The 23,559-nt window shown below is 42.2% G+C and overlaps 1 protein-coding gene across 3 annotated transcripts in view; it reads left to right on the forward strand.

Annotated features, from left to right (window-relative positions):
- Positions 1-9,845: 9,845 nt before the first annotated feature.
- SLC25A39 (solute carrier family 25 member 39) overlaps positions 9,846-23,559 on the forward strand; it is a 31,144-nt gene continuing 17,430 nt past the window's right edge. For 2 of the 3 annotated variants that reach the window (XM_063138307.1, XM_063138308.1), the window contains exons 1-4: positions 9,846-10,106; positions 10,609-10,845; positions 21,932-22,037; positions 22,927-22,986. In XM_063138307.1, coding sequence (XP_062994377.1) covers positions 10,813-10,845; positions 21,932-22,037; positions 22,927-22,986 — 199 coding nt within the window. In that variant the 5' untranslated portion in view covers positions 9,846-10,106; positions 10,609-10,812. The remainder of the gene's footprint in view (positions 10,107-10,608; positions 10,846-21,931; positions 22,038-22,926; positions 22,987-23,559) is intronic. The other variant, XM_063138309.1, reaches the window with a different exon arrangement.

Consider the following 23,559-nt stretch of genomic DNA (forward strand, 5'->3'; position numbering starts at 1 on the left):
TAATAGTTTAACTAAGATAGATTTTTAAAATCTTGATTAAGTAATGCGATAGGGCAATTCTCTCTCCACCTTGGCCACAGCCCCTTTTTTCTAATTTCCTGACCTTGAATTGGATTTATCTGAATTGGGCAGGACTTCAGACTTTGCCTCTGTGTCTCTGCTGCTTAGACTCTGTGAACTGTCCTGTTAGTTTGCTTATCTCTGCTTGTTACTCCTGGCAACCTGGGAGCATTGTTACTGGCTAGATTCCTACTTGGAGAAGGCTGACAAGACTCTGTAACTGAAAACATTACATGCTCCTGAGCATCCTCTCCACAGTAGAGATAGTATAGCTCCATGGAATACTCCGGAGCTGAGAGCAAAGAAACAAAATAGGAAACACTTGAGTGCAGATGGAAAAAAATTACTAGTGGATGCAAACAAACACTTGTGTGTGTCTCTGATCAAGTATATTCAATCGCAGTGGTGGCAAAGAAACAATATCTATCTGCCTCTATTTATGTGTCATCCAGTGGTGCTTTTTAGGATTGTCCATGCCTTAAAGATGCTGTGAATCCATCAGAGTCTTGCTGTGCTATGTTTGCAAGGCACTTCCAAGACAAAATTCCTGACATCTGCTGCAGGTGAATCAAATAAGGTATCCACAGCATGGTCTTGTCCAGTTTTATTGGATGAGTTTCAGTTGGTACAGCTTGAGGGTGTTGATAAGATGCTTGGACAGGTTCATGCAACCATTTCTATATTGGATCCTTGCCCTCTTAGCTTATAAAAGCAGAAGGGAGGGAACAACTGGCTGGGCCAGGGAGATGATAAATGCCTCTTTGGAGGGAGGTGGTCCTGGGCCACCTCAAATACGTGGCAGTGAGATCAGTCCTGAAGAAATCCTCCCTTGACCTGGAACATCTCAAAAACTTTAGATCGGTGGCAAATATTCCTTTCTCAGGCAAAGGTCCTTGAGCAGGTGTTTGGCAAGCAGCTCCAGAAGCTCTTGGGTGACACTGATTATCTAGTTCCATTTCAATTGGAGTACAGGCCAGGTTTTGGCATGGAAACAGCTTTGGTTACCTTGTATGATTATCTATGTCAGGAAAGGGACAGGGGTGTGTGATCCTGTTGATTCTCCTTGATCTCTCGATGGCTTTCAATACCATCAATCATGGTATCCTTCTGGGGCAATAGTCTGAGTTGGGAGTGGGGGGTACTGCATTGCAGTAATTTTATTCCTACCATGATGGTTGGCTGCAGATGGAGGTGCTTGGGAGATATTGCTCAGCCCCATGGATTCCTCAGTATGGGGTTCCACACTAGTCAATTCTCTCCTCCATATTATTTAACATCTACATGAAACTGTTGACTATGGTTATCAGGAGTGTTGCGGGATGTGGTCATCCATATCCTGATGACATGCTGCTCTATTTCTCCTTTTCATCATCATCAGCTGAACTGCAGATATATTGGATCAGTGCCTGGCTGTGACAATGTAGTGGATGAAAACTAATAAATTGAAGCTCAATCTAGACACTACTAAAATGCTGTTAGTGGGTGGTTCTCCTGACCAGATGGAGGATGTTCAAACTGTTCTAGATGGGATTGCACTGCCCTTGAAAGAGGAAGTTTGTAGCCTGGGACTTCTTCTGCAATCATGTTTATCACTGAAGGCTCAGATGGCCTCAGGAGCATGGAGTGCCTTCTACCAGTTTTGCTTGCTGGCCCAGCTATGCCCCTATCTAGACAGGCATAACCTGGTCTCAGAAATTTATGTTCTGGTAAACTCCAAATTAGTTCACTGCAATGCACATGGGGCTGCCCTTGAAGTCTGTCTGGAAGCTGCAGCTTGTCCAAAATACAGCAGCCAGACTGAATACCAATTATTTTGGCCTGCTTTCACTGGCTGCCTGTACATTTCCAAATCCAATTCGAGGTACTGTTTTTGACCTATAAAGCCTTACATGGCTTGAGACTGAAATACCTGATAGAGTGCCTCTCCCAGAATAAACTTGTCTGTACACTATGATCACCATCTGGGGCCCTTCTCGAGGCACCTCCTTGGAGGGAGGTTAAGAGGATGGCAGCAACGGAGAGGGCCTTTTCAATGGTGCCCCTCCTTGATCATGGAACGACCTCCCATATAAGGTCTGCCTGGCACCAACATTGTCATCCTTTTGGAACTAGGTTAAGACTTCTTTCTACTTCCAGGCATTTGACAGCATATAATAAGGTTTTGTCATGGGATTTTTATTGTTGATTGTTTTAAATTGTTTTTGTGTGTAAATGGTTTTATATTATGCTTTATATTGTAATTTTAAGGTTTTAATCTTTGGTAAAATGCCCAGAGAGCTTTGGCTATTGGAAAGTATAGAAATGCAATCAAACAATCAAATAAAATGGGATACAAATCCAAATAAAAATATTGCAAAAAGCAAATGAAGGATGCATATGAAGGAGCGTATTTTGGCCAAGACAGTACATTTGTGCACACTTCCCTAGCTTAGACACATTCATCATTTGAGACAACGTTAGAAAGACAATTCTTCCTTCATCTAAATGTTTAATTGCCTAATTAGCAGCACTTAGGGGTTTTTATCTGAAGCATTAAACATTGGTAAAAATCTATGTTGTCATTCTTGTTATTGAGGGAGAAGCACTTTCCAAGTACTTCAGTCCTTTCATGGAATTAACACCTATAGTCATACGTGTATCTCCAACCACTAACTGATAAATATGACAGGAAGACTCCACCTCCCTCAACTGTTACCACCACCAGCCATTCCAGCAGAATGGAATGAGGGAGATGAGAGGGAGAGCAGGGCTATTCACTAATCCTGTTAAGAGAATTAATTCCTCCCTCTTCCTTCCCCATTCCTTTTTTCCTTGTGTGTCATGTCTTTTTAGAGTATAAGTCTGTGGGCAGGGGCTGCCTTGTTTACGGTGCAATCCTATGCACATTTAGACAGAAAAAAGTCCTATAACTCCCAGTATTTCCCAGTTAGCATGGCTGTTTGGAGACTGCTAGGAGTTCTACACCATTTTTTTCCTGTCTGAACATACAAAGTATTGCACCATTAATTGACTATGCATACGTCACTCTGAGAGCCTTTTTGGTTGAGGAGCAGAATACAAATAAATAAAATAAATACACAATTATTAATACATTGTTATTAAATGCATGTAACAGGAAGGATACTGCAATTTAGTAGAGACACTATAGGCAATTCTCCATCACCATTCAAGGTCTCCTCTTTGGTTTTAAAACAGTATAAACAATAAAATCATGGTTATCTCACTCTCAAACATAACCTTTAGATTTAAAAGCCAACTTATTTAGTGTCACATTCTTGATACATCAGAAAAATAGCTCTTTGGTTTCTGAAGCAAAATATTTTAAAGTTTTAAATGTGTGACATCCTCCCAGGCGATCCACTTGACTGAGAAGTTTTTTAAATGTTCTAAATGACACACTGGGTCCGTTCCCACAATCACAGAGGGGGAAATACCCTGGTCAGATTCACATGACATGACAAGCTGGCTGCTGAGGGTAATTATGTAAATCACCCACCCACTCCAGCATACAAACGAGGCAAAGGAAATAAGGTACTGTGGCTTATTTTCTCCTCTATGATCATTTTAGGTTCCCATTTAGGTTCTCCACAAGATGCACTACCAAAAAGATGTAAATAGTAATTTTTAAAGGGGCTACTTGGGAATATTCAAACACCAAAAGGAGGGGTAGGGTTAAAGTGTCCAAATCTCAGCCAAATTAGCTGAAATTTGATATGCACATTCCAAATAAGTCTCTCCACAAGATACACTACCAAAAAACATGAAAAAAGTATTTTTAAAAGGACTTATTGTGAACATTCTTTCTAATGTTATCAACAACATGCTGTGCCAAACGTATCATCCTTATTAAATTAACTGCAGAGATTTCTGCTAGTGAGCACTCTTTTGGAAAGGGGGGGGGCAGAAACACTTTCTTTTGGGAACAGGCAAAAGTACACCCCTCCCAGCATACAGACCAAATCATAGAGAGGCCACTGAAGTAGTGGTAGCATAAGGGTTTGTGAGATGCATTTTCTGCTGCTCGAGTTGCTGGGATACGTTCCTGAGTGGGTGGAAGGGCTAGGAGAGAGGAAGTGGGAAGGAGTGGGAAAACAGGCTATGCACTGAGGGCTGTTTGCCCTATTTCATTCAGGCACACCAACCACGCACTGTCGGTTGTTTGCAAAACAACCCCCAGTGCATGGCTAGTCACCCATCATGGGTTCGCATGTCATGCAAGCACAGTCCATGTGTATGCTCGATTAACATTCATCCTGAACTAGATAGTGGTAAGGTTCCCTATGCCAGTGAAGCCATATCTACAGAAAATTTCAAATCTGACATATGTTTGCACATAAAATAATGGAGATTACATTTCTTGAAAGATAAAGAGAACACACTTTTTAAAAACTTCATAGCATACATACAATACTAACTAAAATGAGGGTTGCCACCCAACTAAAAGAATTGTCACCTAACTAAACAGAGGGTTTCCACCTTTTTCTATCGGCCCTGTTTCTGTGCCTTCAAGCAGCAGCCTGGCAGATATTTAGGATTTTTTTTCCCCTTGATGATACAATGGGTTGCGTGCAAGAACTTTGTAGGGGCCTTTTGGCTCAAACGTAATGTTGCTGGCTATTGTTATTGCCAAATGTTAAATAAAGTATTTCAGGACATGCTTCTTTCTACAATTACATTTTTATACAATTCTGGAAATAGGGATAGCATCATGCAGATATCGTGGCTCCTTTGTACTCATGTACTTAGCAAAAAATACTTACCTCTAAATTAGAATGAAATCTACCACAATAATAAAACTACATTCACCTTGCATTTAATCATTCCCAGAGAGAGCAATGATTTATTCTAAGCCAGCTGCTGCCAGATCTGTTATTTATTTATTACATTTCTATACCACCCAGATCTATCACACAAGCTACTTTGTGGCATACAGGGATTTCTGGGTGAATTGTCAAAATCCCCTTTGTGATTATCTGAACACAAGCTGAACAAAATATATACACACCGTATCTCTCTTACTTGCCTTATAAAAAGTTCTTTTGATGGCTTTTTCCTGGGTTTTACTATTTAAATTCTCCTCAGATTCTGTATTCTTCAAATGTAGATTCCAGGCCTGTGGATCTCATCTCCCTTGTTATCTGTGCAGAAAGCTCTTACAAGGTGCTTCAGATACCTGTCAACCTGCAGGCAATATGGATCCCAGTCAATAGAAATATAGCAGTTGGTTCCTATTATTTGTAGGAAAAAGCAGGCATCCCTATGGCACTCAGTTTAGCAGGAACACCCGTTGAGTATAACACACAGCCCCCACTTGATGGCCAGAAAGAAACACTGTCCCCATTGTATAGATGGACAAATGAAGAGTTAAGTGACTTCCCTAAGGTTCCACAAGGAGTCTGTGACAGAATCATCTGCCTAATGTATTAGTATGACCTCTGTTACCATAGCAGCTAGCTAGACAACTAACCTCACAATTGATGTATTTACAACTCACCCTTGGTGGTATTATCTCACATTTTTATTACAAAAAAGGATCGAATGTGCAAAATTAAATTTCCCCCATAAGGACACAAAATAATGTTTTGAGGGAACAGCCTGTGACCAGTCTGTTCTCAGTACTGTACTATATGCATATAGACTGCTTGAGAGTCCCCCTAATGCATTTCAATTAATTTTCAATAATAAGCACCATATCAAGTCAGAAACTCAAAGTATTTGTATTGGTTAACTAAAGCCAATGGCTGGATGATGAACCAGAATGAAAAGCAAGAGGAGATAGAGAAGCTTTCTGTGCTGACAGTATGACACATTTCTACACACCAGAGATACATCCTGTTGCCCACTCAATGGTGTGTTGCAGGGACAGGGTTTTATTATTTATTTATTTATTACATTTATATACTGCCCCACAGCCAAAGCTCTCTGGGCGGTTTACAATAGTTAAAAATGGTAAATATTAAAAAGTATACAAAATTTAAAAACCATCAAAAACATAAAAACAACAGTATCCATTTCAAAACAACAATTCTGGGGTCCATTAAAAACAAACTTAACGTTGTTAAATGCTGTTAAAATGCCTGGGAGAAGAGAAAAGTCTTGACCTGGCGCCGAAAAGATAACAATGTTGGCGCCAGGCGAGCCTCATTGGGGAGATCATTCCACAGTCGGGGGGCCACCACCAAAAAGGCCCTCTCCCTTGTTGCCATCCTCCCAGCGTCCCTCTGAGTAGGCACCCAGAGGAGGACCTTAGATGTTGAGGGCAGTGTATGGGTAGGTTCATGTCGGGAGAGGCGTTCCATCAGGTATTGTGGTCCCAAGCCATGTAGGGCTTTATAGGTTAAAACCAGCACCTTGAATTGGGCTTGGAAACATATAGGCAGCCAATGCAAGCGGGCCAGAATCAGTGTTATATGCTCTGACCTCCCTGTTCCAGCTTTCAATCTGGCCGCCACATTTTGCACAAGCTGCAGCTTCCGAACTGTCTTCAAAGGCTGCCCCATGTAGAGGGCATTGCAGTAATCTGATTTGGAGGTTACCAGAGTATGGACAACTGAAGCTAGGTTATCCCTGTCCAGATAGGGGCGTAGCTGGGCCACCAACCAGAGTTGGTAGAAAGCACTCCGTGCCACCTCAAGTGGCACCAGAAAATGTGTAACAAGGAAACTGGAAGTCAAATTACAATGAGCTACTACAATTTCCCAACAGCTTCTCTTCAGGTCAGACTACAGGATGTGGAAGTTTGAATTGAGGGAGATCTCCCTTCCTTCCCATCCACATTTGTAATAAAAACTTCATGAATGGGAGGAACCAACATGATCATTCCTGGTACCTGACAAAAAGCAGTAGCTGGCATATGGTTTATCTTATAGGCACTGGTGAGAAGATTCTTTTTTATTTTTCTTGTTACAAAGGTTATTTTAAAAAACTTCACGAATAGCCCAAAGTTTCGGATGGTGTCAACTTGGAGAGGCAACTCCCTTGAAAGAAAGCGCCAGCACAGTTTTATGGCAGAATACTTCACTGTGGACGCTTATCAGCCAACTTTTCTAAACAGCCCCTGAAGAAGGATTGACACCATCCAAAACGTTGGGCTATTCGTGAAGTTTTTTTAAAATAACCTTTTTAACAAGAAAAATAATTAAAAAAAGAATCTTCTCACCAGCACCAGAGCCAGCGTCCCTCTCCTTTTGCACACACTTTTGGTGCTTTTCCCTCCAACCCATTTTTATCTTATAGGCAACCTTCTACCCTTCCAGATGTTTTAGACAAGAACTCCCACAATCCCTGATTATTGAACTTCTTTGCTGGGGCTGAAAGTTGTAGTCCAAAACATCTGGAGGGCAACCATGTTGTCTACCCATTTATGACTGCAGGATCCAATTTGAAGCATTTGTAAAGCACACGTATTGTGTTTATAGGGAAATATATATTTTGGAAGCTGCATGTGGTTTCTCAACAGTATGAATAGGGATCCCAGAGACAGTCAAAAACAGAAAAATGCCTTGGCCCTCTCTCTCACCAAGCTTCATGTGTGGGTCAAAGGAGCCTAGAAGACAGCAGCAATAGCTGAAACAGCAGCCTTATCGGCAGAGAATCATAACATTGTGGTTATCCAAAGATTGTCGGCTAGGGCCCCAGTTCAAGAAACCGTAAGAGCAGTACAAGGCTGCACACATGATGTTGCAATTGCTGAAGAGAAAGGTGACTATAATCTCAGTACACAAGCAAAAAATATTTCACAAGGATGAGCATAAATTTGAACTATCTAAAGTGAACCTGAAGTGATATGAATGGTGAGCATGAGTTAAGGGCCTGTGCAGAGGCATATAAAATTGCGTCAAAGATGGTAAGAGGCAAATGTGAAGTTATAATGGATAAGGAAAATTGCCTGAAGTGTGAGGTGAATTTGAAGCCCTGTAAAATAGTATGTTGAAAAATGTGTTAGACTATGAACACAGGTATTTCATAAGAGGATTGAGTGGGAACAAATACATAATGAAAAGCAGGAGTGTGAATGCTCATGAGAATACCTTAGTGAGAATTCTGTGAACCTAAGTGAGAAAGTAAGGCAAGTGTAAACACAGACATTTTTTTGAGGCTGTAAAGACAATATTTTTATGAGCTTAAAGTTATTTCAGAGGCATTGCTATCAATAAAATATACTATTAATAATTTTAATAAGTAATGAAATAAATAATTGTGCTGGGAATCTTACAGAGGATTAAAAAAAACCATGACTTCATTATTTCCAGACATTTTACATCTCCAGTCTTTTTAGAAAACATTGTGGGGGAATATTTATATATTGTTACGCATATATAACAATATATTATTAATTCTTTGTCTTAAATTTTAAAAGAAAATGTTTCATAATCCACAGCTGTTCAATTTTTCCAATTTTGGGGGGGGAACAAACAAAACGGTCCTAGAGTAAAAAAACATTTTTTAACCCCCCCCCCCCCCCAAGCCTTCACATCTCTACGTACAGCTAGGTATAACATAAAGACCAGGTTCGGAAGACATGCCGCAGCTTATTATGGGCTATTGCGCCATATCACAATAAGCCACTTGGCGTTAACTAACCGGCGGGAGGCTCCGAAATAACGTGCCGGCCGCCATTTTGAATATGCAAGCTGTGGTAATAATGCACGGGAATACGCAACCATACGGTAAAAGGGCTGTGTGCGAAACGTATTTCGCACATAACTACTGGGCAGTAACAGATATGACAAGCTGAGGAGAAGCCGTCTCAAGAGCCTAACGCGATAGCCCTAAATCTGTATGAACCCTGCTGCTACTGCAAAATACAGGCTGAACTGACTGCAGCAAACGTTGACGAGCGACGGCTTGAGCCAGATGAACTGTAGAGTCTCTTTCAAAAAAACGGAGTGACATGTTTAAGCTCCGCCCTTGTTCGGCGCGGGCAAAGCCGAAAATAGTGCAGCGGGAGCTACGGTTCTCATTTTTGTTTCAGCGGCGCTGTTTGCGGAGCCGGAGCGTCGTGCCGAAGGGGGAAACCGCGCTGCCTCTGAACCTGTCGCCCTTGGCCTGTTCCTTTGCCTTGGTGGCTCCGCACGAGAAACGGGCAACCGGGAATGCTGTTGTAGCTTGGGTTCAGTTCCGACGCAGCCTTTATTGAAACCCCCGTTGTACCTTGGGATGGTTTCCATCCTCTGCGCCCCCCCCCCCCCACTAAGACCGCGATCCTATGTAGATTTACACTTACTTGGGAATAAACCTAATTGAACACAGTGGGACTTACTTCCGAGTAAACGTACATGAGAGTGTGCTGTGAACCTATGTTAGAACCCTCCCCGCCCCGCGGGCTAACATCTTCATCCTGTGGGGGAGGAGCTGCCGGTTTGCCCCTCCATTGTGAGATGAGAGGACGGAGCAGGGCCTTCCCGCCAGCCTAAACAATCTCCTTAATTTCTTTTTATTTTCTCCCTCTTCCCTCCCCATCCCCTTTTCCTTGTGTGTCATGTCTTTTTTAGAATGTAAGCCTGAGGGTAGGGACTGTCTTCTTTATCGATAAATTGTAAGCCGCTCCGAGACCCTTTGGGCTGAGGTGCGGCATAAAAATACTCTAAAATAAAATAAATAAAAATATGTGGGCTAACACGGCTTTATTTTTAATATGGGGATTCCCGGCTGTGCGTGCCGATGGGTGCATATTTTCACGACTCCTCTCGAGCGCAGGCGCATTGATCTGGACGTGGTTTCCTCCGCCCCTCGCATGGATCATTGCGTGGCCCGGAAGTGCTGCCTAGACCGCTTCCGGGCGGCTGGGCTGGCTGGCGGGCGGCTCGTCCCGTCCCCCGAGTCAGCGGGCTGCGTTGGCCCTTCCGCAGACATCCCGCCCTCGTGCCTCGTTTCTTATTTCCTCACAGAGATTCGGAGTTTGGCGGGCGGTTTGTCACCTTAAGAAGGCGGCAAATGGGCTCCTTTCGAGGTGCTGTTCAAGGTGCGCGTTATGCTTCTCTGAACGTGTTGTTCAGTGGATGAGGTGCAAACGCAGCAAGCGCGCACATGGCTGGCATGAGTAGGTGAGTGGCGCGGCGTATGGGCCTGGGTTAGGAAAAGCCTGGGAATGGTGAGCTTCTGTGGCTAAAGGCAGAGAGAGAGGTGGGAACCAACGTGGCGGCGCGGGGGACGGGACTGGGACGTGTTGAGGTGCCTTGTTCCGCTACAGCGAGCGTGGCTAGAGGTGAGAGTTTCGGCAGGGAGAGCTGAAGAAGACTGTCCGTCCAGCATCCCGCTCTGAACAGTGTCCACCCAGAGGCCTCCTCCAGGAAGCCCACAGGCAGGGCACGAAGGCCATGGCCTCCCTCCACAATTCATCTCCAGCATCTGGCATTGGGGGTGCCCTGCCTCTAAAAGTGTGTGTGGGGGGATCCATTTAGCCACTCTGGTTAATAGCTCTCATTAGACCTGCCACTAATATAGCTACTCTTTTGCATGAGCATAAGAACGTGTAACTAATTTATTGGAGCTGACCAGTTCCTATAGCAGGGATATTCTGTCCTGTTTCATATGCTTGTTTAATAGATGTAGCATGGCTAGAAGAGCTGGATCCACAGTGATGGCAATAGTAGTTCTGGCTGCTGCTCCATATTAACCCCCTGGCAATATGGAAAGTTGTACGTGAGAACTGAGCCTGGAGTGTGTTCCTCTACATCAGCCTCCTTGGTGAGGCAGCCTGCAGCGGAGAATGGAAGCCCCTTTGGTAAAAGGGTGGGAGGAACAGAGGGAATGTTCCTTGAAAATGGAGGTGTGCATGGAGAGGTTTGTACCTGGAGTAGCAAGACAGGAATGGTGGTATGGTAGGCACTGTTGTTTGTGTGGTTCCTTATGCCAGTGGACAAAAGATGTGTTAAAGTGGGCTTCTACCCTGTGAAGTCACCACTCAGACTTCCCATTTGTAATGACATGTGGAGGGAAATAGGCTGTTGGATTTCTTTAGGTGACTGGTAAAAAGAAGGTTCTGTCTAGTTTTACTGCAATGCAATGACTTGAAGAGCTTGTTTTGCAGTCCGATATACAGTTTGTTTTCATATATATCTCTAGAGTATTTAAGATGCCAGGTGAGTGTGCAGAAACACCCTCCATCCTAGGATGTTCTTTGAATCCATAGGATTGTGTACTTAGGATCTCTTAACACAGGTATAGGCAGATGTTTTGGATTACAGTTCCCAGCACCACTGACCATTGGCCATGCTTCCAGGGGTGTATGGGAGTTGTAGTCCTAAACATCTGGAGGGTGCCTAGTGGCCTACCTCTGTCTTAAAAGCCAAGCTGTCAGTAATCTGTGTTACATGATCCGAATTGTGCACTTTTGCTTAAAAATATATTAAGTGGCTTACTGGATCAGATCAAGGTCCATGTTGTCCAGCATCCTGTGCGAGAATCCTGGCAACCAGTAGGCACTAGGTGATCTACCAAAAGCTGACCTGTGTGCTCCAGCAGTGCATCACAAACTATCTTCTGCCTGCACCTGCTCTGATGCCAAGAAAAGGTTACAGTGTCACCTCTAGGGAGTGACTGTAGTACGGAATAAAAAAAATAGTAGGAGTAAATATCTGGCTGGGGTGCTCAGTTCTGATTGTAGCATATGGATCAGTGGGTGCTTTGTAGCTGAGATCATTGTGTGGCCTCCAAGTAAACAGAGCTGAAAGTTATGGTACCATGGAGAGATTTCCTAGTCAGGACTAGGAAAACATGTTTTTGTTGGGATGAGAGCCAATATGGAGCGGGGGACAACGACTGATCAGTCAGTGCATAATTAGAGTAAATGTTTAATGTGCTTTCTTAACTTAACCTCATGCTTTTTATCATATAGATGATGAATTTCAAAAATTATCTTTTTCTGTGCATGTCTACTCCAGCCATCATCCCTGTGCATCCAAATGACACACACAGGATCCTGGGAGCAGGCAGGGATGATCCCTCCATTTTCCTGGGATAATCCTTAGGTTTAGAAAGGGCTTCACTTGCTTACTATTTTTACTGCAATCATTAACCTTTGCAGAAATGTCTAACTTAGCTGCTATGGAAGCTCTTGTTTGAGAAGTTATGTGAGAAAAGGAATGTTATTTACTTACATATGGGGAGGAGATGTGTTGGGGAAGAGAGTTTAGAAATCAGCATGAATTGCAAAATCGAGTTGCTTTTTCAGATATCAAGTTAGTGTTTTCTGTATTTTCCAATGTTCAAGCCCTAAATGTCTAGAATCACAGAATAGTAGAGTTAGAAGGGGCCTGTAAGGCCATCAAGTCCAACCCCTTAATCTAGTCTTCATTACAGTCGTGTGAAAAAGAAAGTATACCCTCTTGGAATTGTATGATTTTACATATCAGGACATAATAACAATCATCTGTTCCTTAGCAGGTCTAAAAATTACATAAATACAACCTCAGATGAACAACAACACATGACGTATTACACCATGTCATGATTTATTTAACAGAAATAAAGCCAAAATGGAGAAGCCATGTGTGAAAAAGTAAGTACACCCTTACTGCTTCTATAGGAATTAAGATGCTAAGTAGCAGACAAGTGCTGCTAATCCAGTGATTAATTGATCATCAGCAAGTATGACCACCACTATAAAAGCCAAAGTTTTTTCAGTTTGCTGGTCTGGAGCGTTCAGGTGTGTGTTAACACAATGCCAAGGAGGAAAGGCATCAACAATGATCTTAGAGAAGCAATTGCTGCTGCCCATCAATCTGGGAAGAGTTATAAGGCCATTTCCAAACCATTTCAAGGCCATCATTCTACAGTGAGAAAGATGATTCAAAAGTGGAAAACATTCAAGATAGTTGCCAATCTTCCCAGGAGAGGACGTCCCAGCAAAATCACCCCAAGGTCAGACCATGCAATGCTCAGAGAAATTGCAAAAACCTCAAGAGTTATATTTCAGACTCTACAGGCCTCAGTGAGCATGTTAAATGTTAAAGTTCATGAGAGTACAATTAGAAAAAGACTGAACAAGTATGGTTTGTTTGGAAGGGTTGCCAGGAGAAAGCCTCCTCTCTCTAAAAAGAACGTGGCAGCACGGCTTAGGTTTGCAAAGTTGCATCTGAAGAAACCACCAGACTTCTGGAACGATGTCCTTTGGACAGACAAGACCAAAGTGGAGAAGTTTGGCCATAATGCACAGCGCCACGTTTGGCGAAAACCAAACATAGCATATCAGCACAAACACCTCATACCAACTGTCAAGCACGGTGGTGGTGGGATGATGATTTGGGCTTGTTTTGCAACCACAGGACCTGGGAACCTTTCAGTCATTGAGTCGACCATGAACTCCTCTGTATACCAAAGTATTCTAGAGTCAAATGTGAGGCCATCTGTCCGACAGCTAAAGCTTGGCCGAAATTGGGTCATGCAACAGGACAATGATCCCAAGCACACCAGCAAATCTACAACAGAATGGCTGAAAAAGAAAAGAATCAAGGTGTTGCAATGGCCCAGTCAAAGTCCAGACCTCAACCCGATTGAAATGCTGTGGCGGGACCTTAAGAGAGCTGTGCATAAACAAATGCCCTCAAGCCTCAATGAACAGAAGCAACGTTGTAAAGAAGAGTGGGCCAAAATTCCTCCACAACGATGTGAGAGGCTGATAAAGTCATACAGAAAATGATTACTTCAAGTTATTGCTGCTAAAGGTGGTTCTACAAGCCATTGAATCATAAGGTGCACTTTTTCACACATGGCTTCTCCATTTTGGCTTTATTTCTGTTAAATATATCATGACATGGTGTAATATGTCATGTGTTGTTGTTCATCTGAGGTTGTATTTACCTAATTTTTAGACCTGCTAAGGAACAGATGATTGTTATTATATCCTGATATGTAAAATCATACAATTCCAAGAGGGTGTACTTTCTTTTTCACACGACTGTATTTCTCTATGGAACATGCTATTGCTTAGTTAAGCAAATAAGAATCTGCATGAAATTTCAAATTCTGGTGCGACACCAGGAAAGATCAGGCATATTTTAAGCACCAGTTCCTATGGATGTGAGCCAGATTTTGACTTTGCGAGTATTTACAAATTATTACTTGTTTTAACTGTCTTGGCTTCACAGAGAAGCAAAGGAAATTGTGGTTTGATCAGGATGTTGAAAATTCTTTGCTATAGAATTCTTTGCTGTAGATTGTAAGCCTATGCGGCAGGGTCTTGCTATTTACTGTGTAATCTGTACAGCACCATGTACATTGATGGTGCTATTTAAATAAATAATAATAATAATAATAATAGTGATCTTCACACAGCTAGAGTTACCAAGGTTATCTGGGAGAGGGAATGACTTTGTCTCTGGTACGAACATACACTTTCAAAATGTTGAATGAGCATTGGATAGAAATGTAGTAGACTTCCAGAAGGTCAGTAAAATGTGGTAAAGCAGGTAAAAGTGTTGTATTTGGGCGTCATTTCAAATCCTTGCACAGCCTTCAACTGAATGGGTACTTTTATTGTTTTTAGCTTACCATATGGGAAAAATTCACAGATCTTGCGAAATCATCCCCAGCAACTCCTGACAATGCTTGTATGGGGTGGGGGGAGGTTCAATATAAAGACAATGTAAACCAGCCTTCTCCAACCCGGGACCCTCCAGATATATTGGTCTGCAATTCCCATAATCTCCAGCCAACATGCCCACTGGCCAGATTGGCTGGCAGTGATGAGAATCATAGAATAGCAGAGTTGGAAGGGGCCTACAAGGCCATCGAGTCCAACCCCCTGCTCAATGCAGGAATCCACCCTAAAACATCCCCGACAGATGCTTGTCCAGCTGCCTCTTGAAGGCCTCTAGTGTGGGAGAGCCCACAACCTCCCTAGGTAACTGATTACATTGTTGCACCGTTCTAACAGTCAGGAAGTTTTTCCTGATGTCCAGCTGGAATCTGGCTTCCTTTAACTTGAGCCCGTTATTCCGTGTCCTGCACTCTGGGAGGATCGAGAAGAGATCCTGGCCCTCCTCTGTGTGACAACCTTTCAAGTATTTGAAGAGTGCTATCATGTCTCCCCTCAATCTTCTCTTCTCCAGGCTAAACATGCCCAATTCTTTCAGTCTCTCTTCATAGGGCTTTGTTTCCAGACCCCTGATCATCCTGGTTGCCCTCCTCTGAACACGCTCCAGCTTGTCTGCGTCCTTCTTGAATTGTGGAGCCCAGAACTGGACACAATACTCTAGATGAGGCCTAACCAGGGCCGACTAGAGAGGAACCAGTACCTCACGTGATTTGGAAGCTATACTTCTATTAATGCAGCCCAAAATAGCATTTGTCTTTCTTGCAGCCATATTGCACTGTTGGCTCATATTCAGCTTGCAATTTACAACAATTCCAAGCTCCTTCTCGTTTGTAGTATTGCTGAGCCAAGTATCCCCCATCTTGTAACTGTGCCTTTGGTTTCTATTTCCTAAATGTAGAACTTGGCATTTATCCCTATTAAATTTCATCCTGTTGTTTTCAGCCCAGCACTCCAGCCTATCAAGATCACTTTGAAGTTTGTTTCTGTCTTCCAGGGTATTAGCTATCCCACCCAATTTTGTGTCATCTGCAAATTTGATCAGCGTTCCCTGCACCTCCTCGTCCAAATCATTAATAAAAATGTTGAAGAGCACTGGTCCCAGCACTGGGCCCAGTTGTAGTCCAACGCATATGAAGGGTACTGGGCTGAGGAAGGCTGGTGTAGACTGTTTCGCCTCCTCCCTACCCCGCCTTACTTAAGACCAGCTGCCCAATTTGCCTCTTGCAGCCTGTGAGAAACCGGGGTGGATAAAAAATCAATGATTTTAAGATACATTATAGTCCAAAGGTTACTCATCATGAAATAAGGATTAGTTTTTAATTATGTAGCGTGAGGCTGTTTAAATATTTTGGTAAATGAATTCCATTAATCCATTCACAATGTCATGATCTTCCAGAAGTTTCTGTAAGATTATTTTTCTCCTTCCAATAAAGTACGGCAGAAAAGTTGTCCAAATATGAATGATTAACCTATTAAACTGGAGATAGTTCACCTCGCAATAATTTCGTAATTATCTATGATGTTTTTCTAATAGTATAATCAAATCAGCATTTTTTGATATATAACTGTAAAACTAATCTGAAAAGTTGCTATTCTAAAAATGAAACCTTCATCTGGTTGTAAATATTAACATTATACCAGCAAGAATGAGTCTTTGGTAACTCCGAGTTGAGTAAAATATAGCGAGGAAGAGTGCAATTTTTTTGGGGGGGGGAAGTCACATGATTAAATCGAGTCTTTCTGAGTAGTGATTTAAATCATGATTTAAATCAAATTCACCCTGTGAGAAACCACAGAAATCCTGCTTTTTTTCTGACAGGTTGTAGCAGAAATGGCTCAGCTGTGACGAAGAGGCTGAGAAGAGAGAGGCAAGATCCATGAATTCCCTTTACTGAGGAGTCCGCCATCTGCCTCTCTCTGTTTGGCAGTAGCGGCTGGTGGCTCCGAAGTCAGTGGGGCCGTGAATCTGCTCTAGGTTTCAGTCAGAACTCTAAAGGAGCTCTCCAAGGTGTGAAGCATGGCTGGACAGCTCCTTTAGAGTTCTGACTGGTTCTGACTGAATCCTGGAGCGGATTCACCACCTCACTGACATCAGAGCCACCAGCTTCCACTGCTTTGGGTTTGTAATTAATAGGCTGCTCAGAATCCTGACCTCCCAATGAGATGTTTTAGATGCTATAGGTCCCCAGATGAAGTTATCTTCCAACTCCCATCATCTCCAAACAACATGGTCAATGGTCACGATTGACCATAGTCAAACTACAACTGGGAGCCCAAGGTTGGAAAGGGCTGCTCTACTCTTTACAGCTGCTCTCACGGATCAGTTGCTGCGTAGCCATGGTTCCAGAAGACAGCCTTTATGAGCAGCCATTGAGTTCCACACAGAAGAGACTATCAAGCTCCCTGTCTTACAAGGAGACTGTTCACCCAGTAGATGCCTCTGAGTAAATCTTGAGATTTTAGTTTCAGTTTCCCATCTGTAAATGGGAATAATAGAGGACTTAACCTGTTTGGGAGGATGAATAATGAGTGTAAACCATTAATGCAAATTAGCAATACCATGCTCATGCATCTGATCTTTTTTCATGTTTCTATGAAATTCCTCACACTCAGAGACATGGATGCTTTGTGTCACATGTTAGGAGTAATGAATATTTATTTATTTATTATATTGATAAATCACCTTTCTAGCAAAGCTGATGTTTAAGGTGGCTAGCAATAATAAAATACAAAATTAAAAAAATAAAATTTAACTAAAATATAACCAAAAACAAATCAATTCAAAACATAATTAAAACACAAGGAACTGGTTTAGACATAATGGTGCTAAATCATGGGTTAATTAACCTACAATTTGAGGGCATGCGTGCTACATGTGATCCGCTTTCGGTTTGTATAAACAACCTTGTAGGTTGTTAGTGTGATATCTGAGCCTGGACAGTCTGGGTTGATTATTTGTTAAACAACCCAGACTTAACCTATGATTTGTTATTAACTCTATTGTTTAACCCATAAATAACTCAGAATGCCTAGGTTTGGACATCACATTAACAACCTATGAATGTGGTCATTTGTAAGCAAACCAGAAGTGTCTTGTGCCATTGTGACATGTAAACTGCCCCAAGGAAAACATAACAGCCAACCAGAAGAAAGCAAAAACACATATTTCACCTTGGTCCCACTCATTGATAATGTAAATACTCTCAGATGCTTGATTATTGCAAGAAACTTTGTGGGCAAAGTTGCAGCAGGGTAACTTTAGGTTGCAGATGGAGTTTTTGTATGGCAGTAAGAAGCTTCTGTATCCTCCAAATACTTTCCCACATTGAGCTCTTGGCTCTGAGAAGCCAGCTTTTGCTCAAACTTTTCTGAAAATGTCTTCTTTCTGTACCTATGTGTAGACAGTAAAAATAAGTACAAATGTATGCGTAGAGAACAGGATTTGGGATTCTGTTTACTGTTCCTGCTGCTGACCTCCTTGCATTAATTTAATCTTCTACACAGGCGCCTACTCATGCTCTAAATGTCTGATCATTCCTCATTGTTGCAGGGTACAAATTGCACATTCAGAGATATAGTCCCCCTATACATTGAGGAATGGACAAGAGCAATTAATTTGAGCCTGTAAAAATATAGATCAAATAATTTGTATACCACTTAGTATTGGCACTTCTTGCATTCCTCACACTTCCTCAGGAATCCTTGTGACATCTATGTAAGGTTGGCCATTCTTATCACCTCCATGTTACAGAGATGCTGAGGCTGCCATCAGTGAGTTCTTACGACTGGGCTGAGATTTGGATTGAAGTCTTCCCACCTCCTGACTCGTGCTGTTAACCACAACACTACACTGGTTCCTAATATATACATTTAGAAGTATGTTTTTTTAAAAAACCATATCTTTAACTATTAGAATAATTGAGCAATCAGATAACCTGGCCAGGGAGTGTAGGGGATATTTTTCTACCTCAAATTGGTTTTCAAGCAAAAGTTGCAGATCATGTGTTGGGATTCTTGAAATCCAAGCTGTCCCATCCCTTAGTTGGGGATTCGACCAGGTGATCTACTGGATTTTCTGTGTTGGCCAAACCTCATGCCTGAATAAAGGGGTAGTAAACCTGTGACTGCATTGTAATACCACTGCAAATAGGGGAATCACTTGAAATCCATTCAAAATAATTCCTTGCACGTAAAAAACTAGATGTTGGGTAGAAAAATAGGCTTGCTCTCAACATCTGGTTTCCTTTTTTGCAGAAATTTTATGGAAGACTACAGCTCAGGCACAGATTTACCACCTCAGTGAAAACTAAGAAGACTTTAAAAGTATTTTTATTGATTTTAAATTTATAAAAACCATACAGTAACATATCCAGCAATCCCACATTTGATCAGATGGTTAGTATGTTCAGTCTGTGCTATAATTAGTGAATTTCTTATCATTCTGAAACGTCTGTCTCATAATGATGCTATATTTCATTCAGGCCAATGAGTGTAAATAATGCCTTCCCTTAACCATTTTGTGGTTAAGCAGCATGGTTTAGTGTGTAATCTGAACCAGGCCTCTGTCTTTCCATAAAGTGTTGTCAGTGGTTCCAGTTTGCATATTCTGTAAAACATCTCCAAATCACATGAAAGTCTTCATCATTGCTGTGTTGTCTTTCTGCTCGTTTTTGTTTAGTTAGTTTTCCATCAAAGCAATTGTCAATAGATTCTCTTTTCTTAAAAGTGGGGAGTTGTGCATCTTGCTAAATGTCTCTCTCTCCACCACCACCCCACACACACAGAGAGAGGGGGGAGGGAGATACAGGTTTTATGCTGTACTAGGTAACCCTAGTGTGTTGGTTAGAATACATTTTGCAGTATTTTTGTGCAAATTCCATTTGCATCTGTGGGCATTTGTGATGCATACTGACATCTCTGGGTGGAGCTAGGTGTAGTCTGCTTTTTCTCCTGGTTAACAATTTGGAATTTAGCTTCTTATACTTGCATAAGAGAAAAGCTTGGAATCAGGCTGGCAGAGTCTGCCATAAAGTATCAGAAGGAGATTTCCTTCTGAGATTTTCTGGGATGCACAACATAGAACATAGGGAATTTCTGCTCATTTCTTTGTGGTGCCATGCAAAGGATTGAACTGGAGCAGCCTTGATGCTTGCCCATGGCAAATAGGGTAAGTGGCCAAATTAAACCAAACTGCATTCCCTCTAGTGCTGTAGGGCTATGATAAATCTCCATGTGCTTGCGGGTAGTCAACACTGTAGCTGATGGTCTTTGTTTTTTGGCTTCTCTGAGGTAAGGAATTAGAGAGCTAGACCTGTGGCTGCCATGCTCTTTGTCCTGACAGAGCAGGAAATCAGTGCCATAACGTGGCAGCCATGTGTGTCTTTTCCCAAACCATCCGGTTGGGAGTGTCAGGGATGGAGGCCTTCCTGAAGCAGTGGTCTGGAAGCTGAACACATAGGAGTAGCTTGGAAGAGGTGATGGTTGTGGTGGTGAAGTGCAGATCATGAGAGTGACAGTAGGACAAATGAAAAGAAAATAGAATGGAGGGTGGAATGGAGCATAGCTACCGCAAAAGTATTTGCAAGTCTTGTGTAATCTATTTCACTGAGTCATTACGAGGACAACATGAGATAAGACCTATAATGCATTCCCCAATACACACACACACACACACACACACACACACGGGTTATAGTAGTGATGACATTGCAGAAATGGAGAAAAGTATGAGGCAAAGGTTTAAGAGGTTTTGCCACATCAAAAATGAACATGAAAACCAGGTCTACATGTAGATTCATAACTGAATTTGGAGAGTTGAGCTTGAATCTCTGTTTTCCCAAACCCAACACTGTTCTCTGCACCACGCTGGCCTGCTTCTCAGTTTTTAGAGCCTTTAAAGAAGCATCTGAAGGAGTGTGGCCTGCACCTGTGAAATGGCCCCAGTCTTCACAATATGAAGCTTCTGTGTTAAGCTTATCTCCCCATTTTATTATTGTGGTTTTCAGTCTTGCTCCTCTCCCCTTGGCTGTACACTATTCCTGCTGCTGCTATTTGACAACTCTCCTAATGCAATCCAGTTGCTCCATCCAAAATAAAAAATGCTAAGTTTGGGAAGGGGGGAACCTAATATTGCTTTATTCTACAATTGTGCAAATTGAACAACTTTAAACAACAGAATGAAATAGAATAGTGGTATTGCATTATTATCTTGCTCTTTCTGCAAGTAGTTCGTAGGCTCCTGCTTATCACAGCTGACCTAGCATCATTCTGCCGTCTTTGAAGGGCTGATTGTATAAGCAGCTAGTACAGAAGAGAGCCTCTCCCTTTTCTGTAGCTGTGCAGATAATAGTTGTCAACTAGGGCTGTGTATGAAAGATCATCAGTTGGGTGTTGTTGCTGCAGGAATAGACAGTAGTCCAGGAACCTGTAGTGCAGTAGTGCACAAGTAATGTGCCAATATTACAACCCCCTTAATGTAAGTGGTTGCCGTGCATAATGTAAACTTCCAAAATTTGAAATTAGTTTCGTGTTCTTAACAGAACAAAGGTTGAGGCTTGAATATTCAAAATGACCACCAGCATGGTAGCCATAGCTTAAATAAGTCACGGTGGGCCGTTTGACTGTGGAAACCACCCCACCATGGGTTCTGTGAGGGTTGTTTATCTCTCACATAACCCACAATCCCCAGGTACAGAAAACAGACAAGCTACAGCTTGAATATTCAGGATAGCACCCATGGGCACCATGGCTTATCGTACCTGAAATAAGCCACAATGAGATCGTGTGAACCCAGTTGCTGAGGTCTAAGTCCCATTGAACTGAATGCCAGTGTCTTATGGATAAATATGTACAACTGTAATGGATATAGAACAAACACTGAGGCCATTGTATTACTGTAATTATTTTTTTAAATAGTGATGCCAATAATGCTTGCAAATTCGTCTTCCCTTCAATTGTTGCAACCTTTCTGAAAAACAGGATATTGCAATTGTTTTCAGGCTAAATGAAGCAGCTTATTGAATTGCCTTCCCACTTTAATTTGCGTTTTTGCCTGCTTTTTGTGATTGTAATTAGGTATTATAAAGATTTTTCAAAGGGAAACAGCTTAAGCATGGTCTAATTGGGCTCCACTGAACTGCTGTAAAAATGGGCATAGTCTGGCATTTAGTTTCTGCCTGATTGGGGTCAGGATAGGGAGATTCTTGTTGAGCATTGAGCAAACAGGCAACATTGAAATAATCCATTTCGGAAAGCATGGCCTTGGAATCATGTAGTGACTGCCTTAGGATGCCATTGCCAGTAAGTGTGAGGCAATAACTTTGTGTCTTACAGGTGAGCGACACAATGGCTGAGAACCCATCGGTCAGTCTGGGGGGCATCACCCCCATGCAGCAGATGCTGGCATCTGGGACCGGGGCCCTCTTCACCTCTCTTTTTGGTAGGTATTCAGCATTCGTTCTTGCATATCACAATGTGTGTTGACTAGGATATTGGTTTGAATGTCTATATGTGGCTTAGATGATCCTGACGCTTTCTCCTACACCTGACACCCAATGCATGCCCATGTTTTATAACTTCAAGTCTATATGCTATAGCATTGAAAAATCGGGTTTGGGGCATGTGAAGAAGTAGTAGCATAGCTGGTTTGCTGCTTGTGCAAAAATGGCTTGTATACTGCCAACCAAGACCTTTGCAACTTGATTAGAGTGATATAAACCAGCATTTTACCATTAATTGCTTGGTCTAGATATACGGAAGGGTGCACAGTTTCTCTTGTGTCACATCAAAAATATCTTAAAATAAACAGCTTAGGCCATGCTTACACTTGATGTTCATCACTTGATTACTGCAGCATCAGCTAGTGACTAACATGTGGAAGAGCTATCACAGATTAAACATCACATGTAGAAGTTTCATATTGCTTCTGGTACAATACTTATTGGAGGCAGTTTACATTTCTATTATCAAGCCAAGGGGCTGGTGCATGTGTGTACCAGACTTTAGCGTTTCTCAACCTTTGGGGCACAGTTTCTTCTGAATTAAAATTGGAGGCATGTTTCACTCATATATTCAAAAAGGGTTACCTTTTAAAGTGCATAAGTATCACCTGTTCTCAAAGGAGCCCACCCCCTGTGTTTTCTGCATGAGTCAGTGACACGTGCAGAGTTGCAATGGATAGCATCCTCTGAGGGCAGATAACTTTGCTGCATCTGTGTCTAATGTGATTGAGAATTTTTCAGTGGCTGCCCTGCATAACTCAAAACTTCTGTGTAGTGCTATGCTGCTGAAGCATCATGTAACCAAGTGCTTCTGTGTTGTGTTTTCAGTCACACCCTTAGATGTGGTGAAGATCCGACTGCAGGCTCAGAGGACACCATTCTCTAAGGGTTAGTAATTCGTCCTTAGTTGGCCAGGAGCCAGTGAGGAAATGGATGCTGGTGGCCTAAGAAAATGGCCTCAAATTCTAAAACTACAAGAAAAGCTCTTCAGGCAGCCCTCTTTGATCAGTACCACTTCAGAATAAAGGTGGGGAATCATATGTATAAATGCTTTCCCAAGCTATGCTGTTTCAGACCATAGTGTTCCTATAGAGGAAAACCAGATGCCTCTGGGAAAGCCACAAGCAGAACATGAGCACAGCAGCCATCTCTTGCTTGTGTTACTTAGCAACTGGTACATAGAAGAATACTGTCTCTGATACTGGAGGTAATATACTGCCTATTGATTTTTATCCTCCAGGAATGTCTAATCGCCTTTTACATCCATGCAAGTTGGTGGCAATCACTGCACCTTGTAGTAGCAGATTCCATACTTTAGTTATTTGCACTTTATAAAGATGCACTTGTCCTGAATCTCCCACCCAGAAAATAATCCCTGCACATAAAAAAGAAAGTCTGCCATACTAGTTTTCTACAGCCAGTGAATTTTTGAAGTGGGGAAGCAGACATGCAGTTCACCCA

The sequence above is a fragment of the Elgaria multicarinata genome, chromosome 11 (assembly GCF_023053635.1).
Source record: "Elgaria multicarinata webbii isolate HBS135686 ecotype San Diego chromosome 11, rElgMul1.1.pri, whole genome shotgun sequence".
Classification (NCBI taxonomy): Eukaryota; Metazoa; Chordata; class Lepidosauria; order Squamata; family Anguidae; genus Elgaria; species Elgaria multicarinata.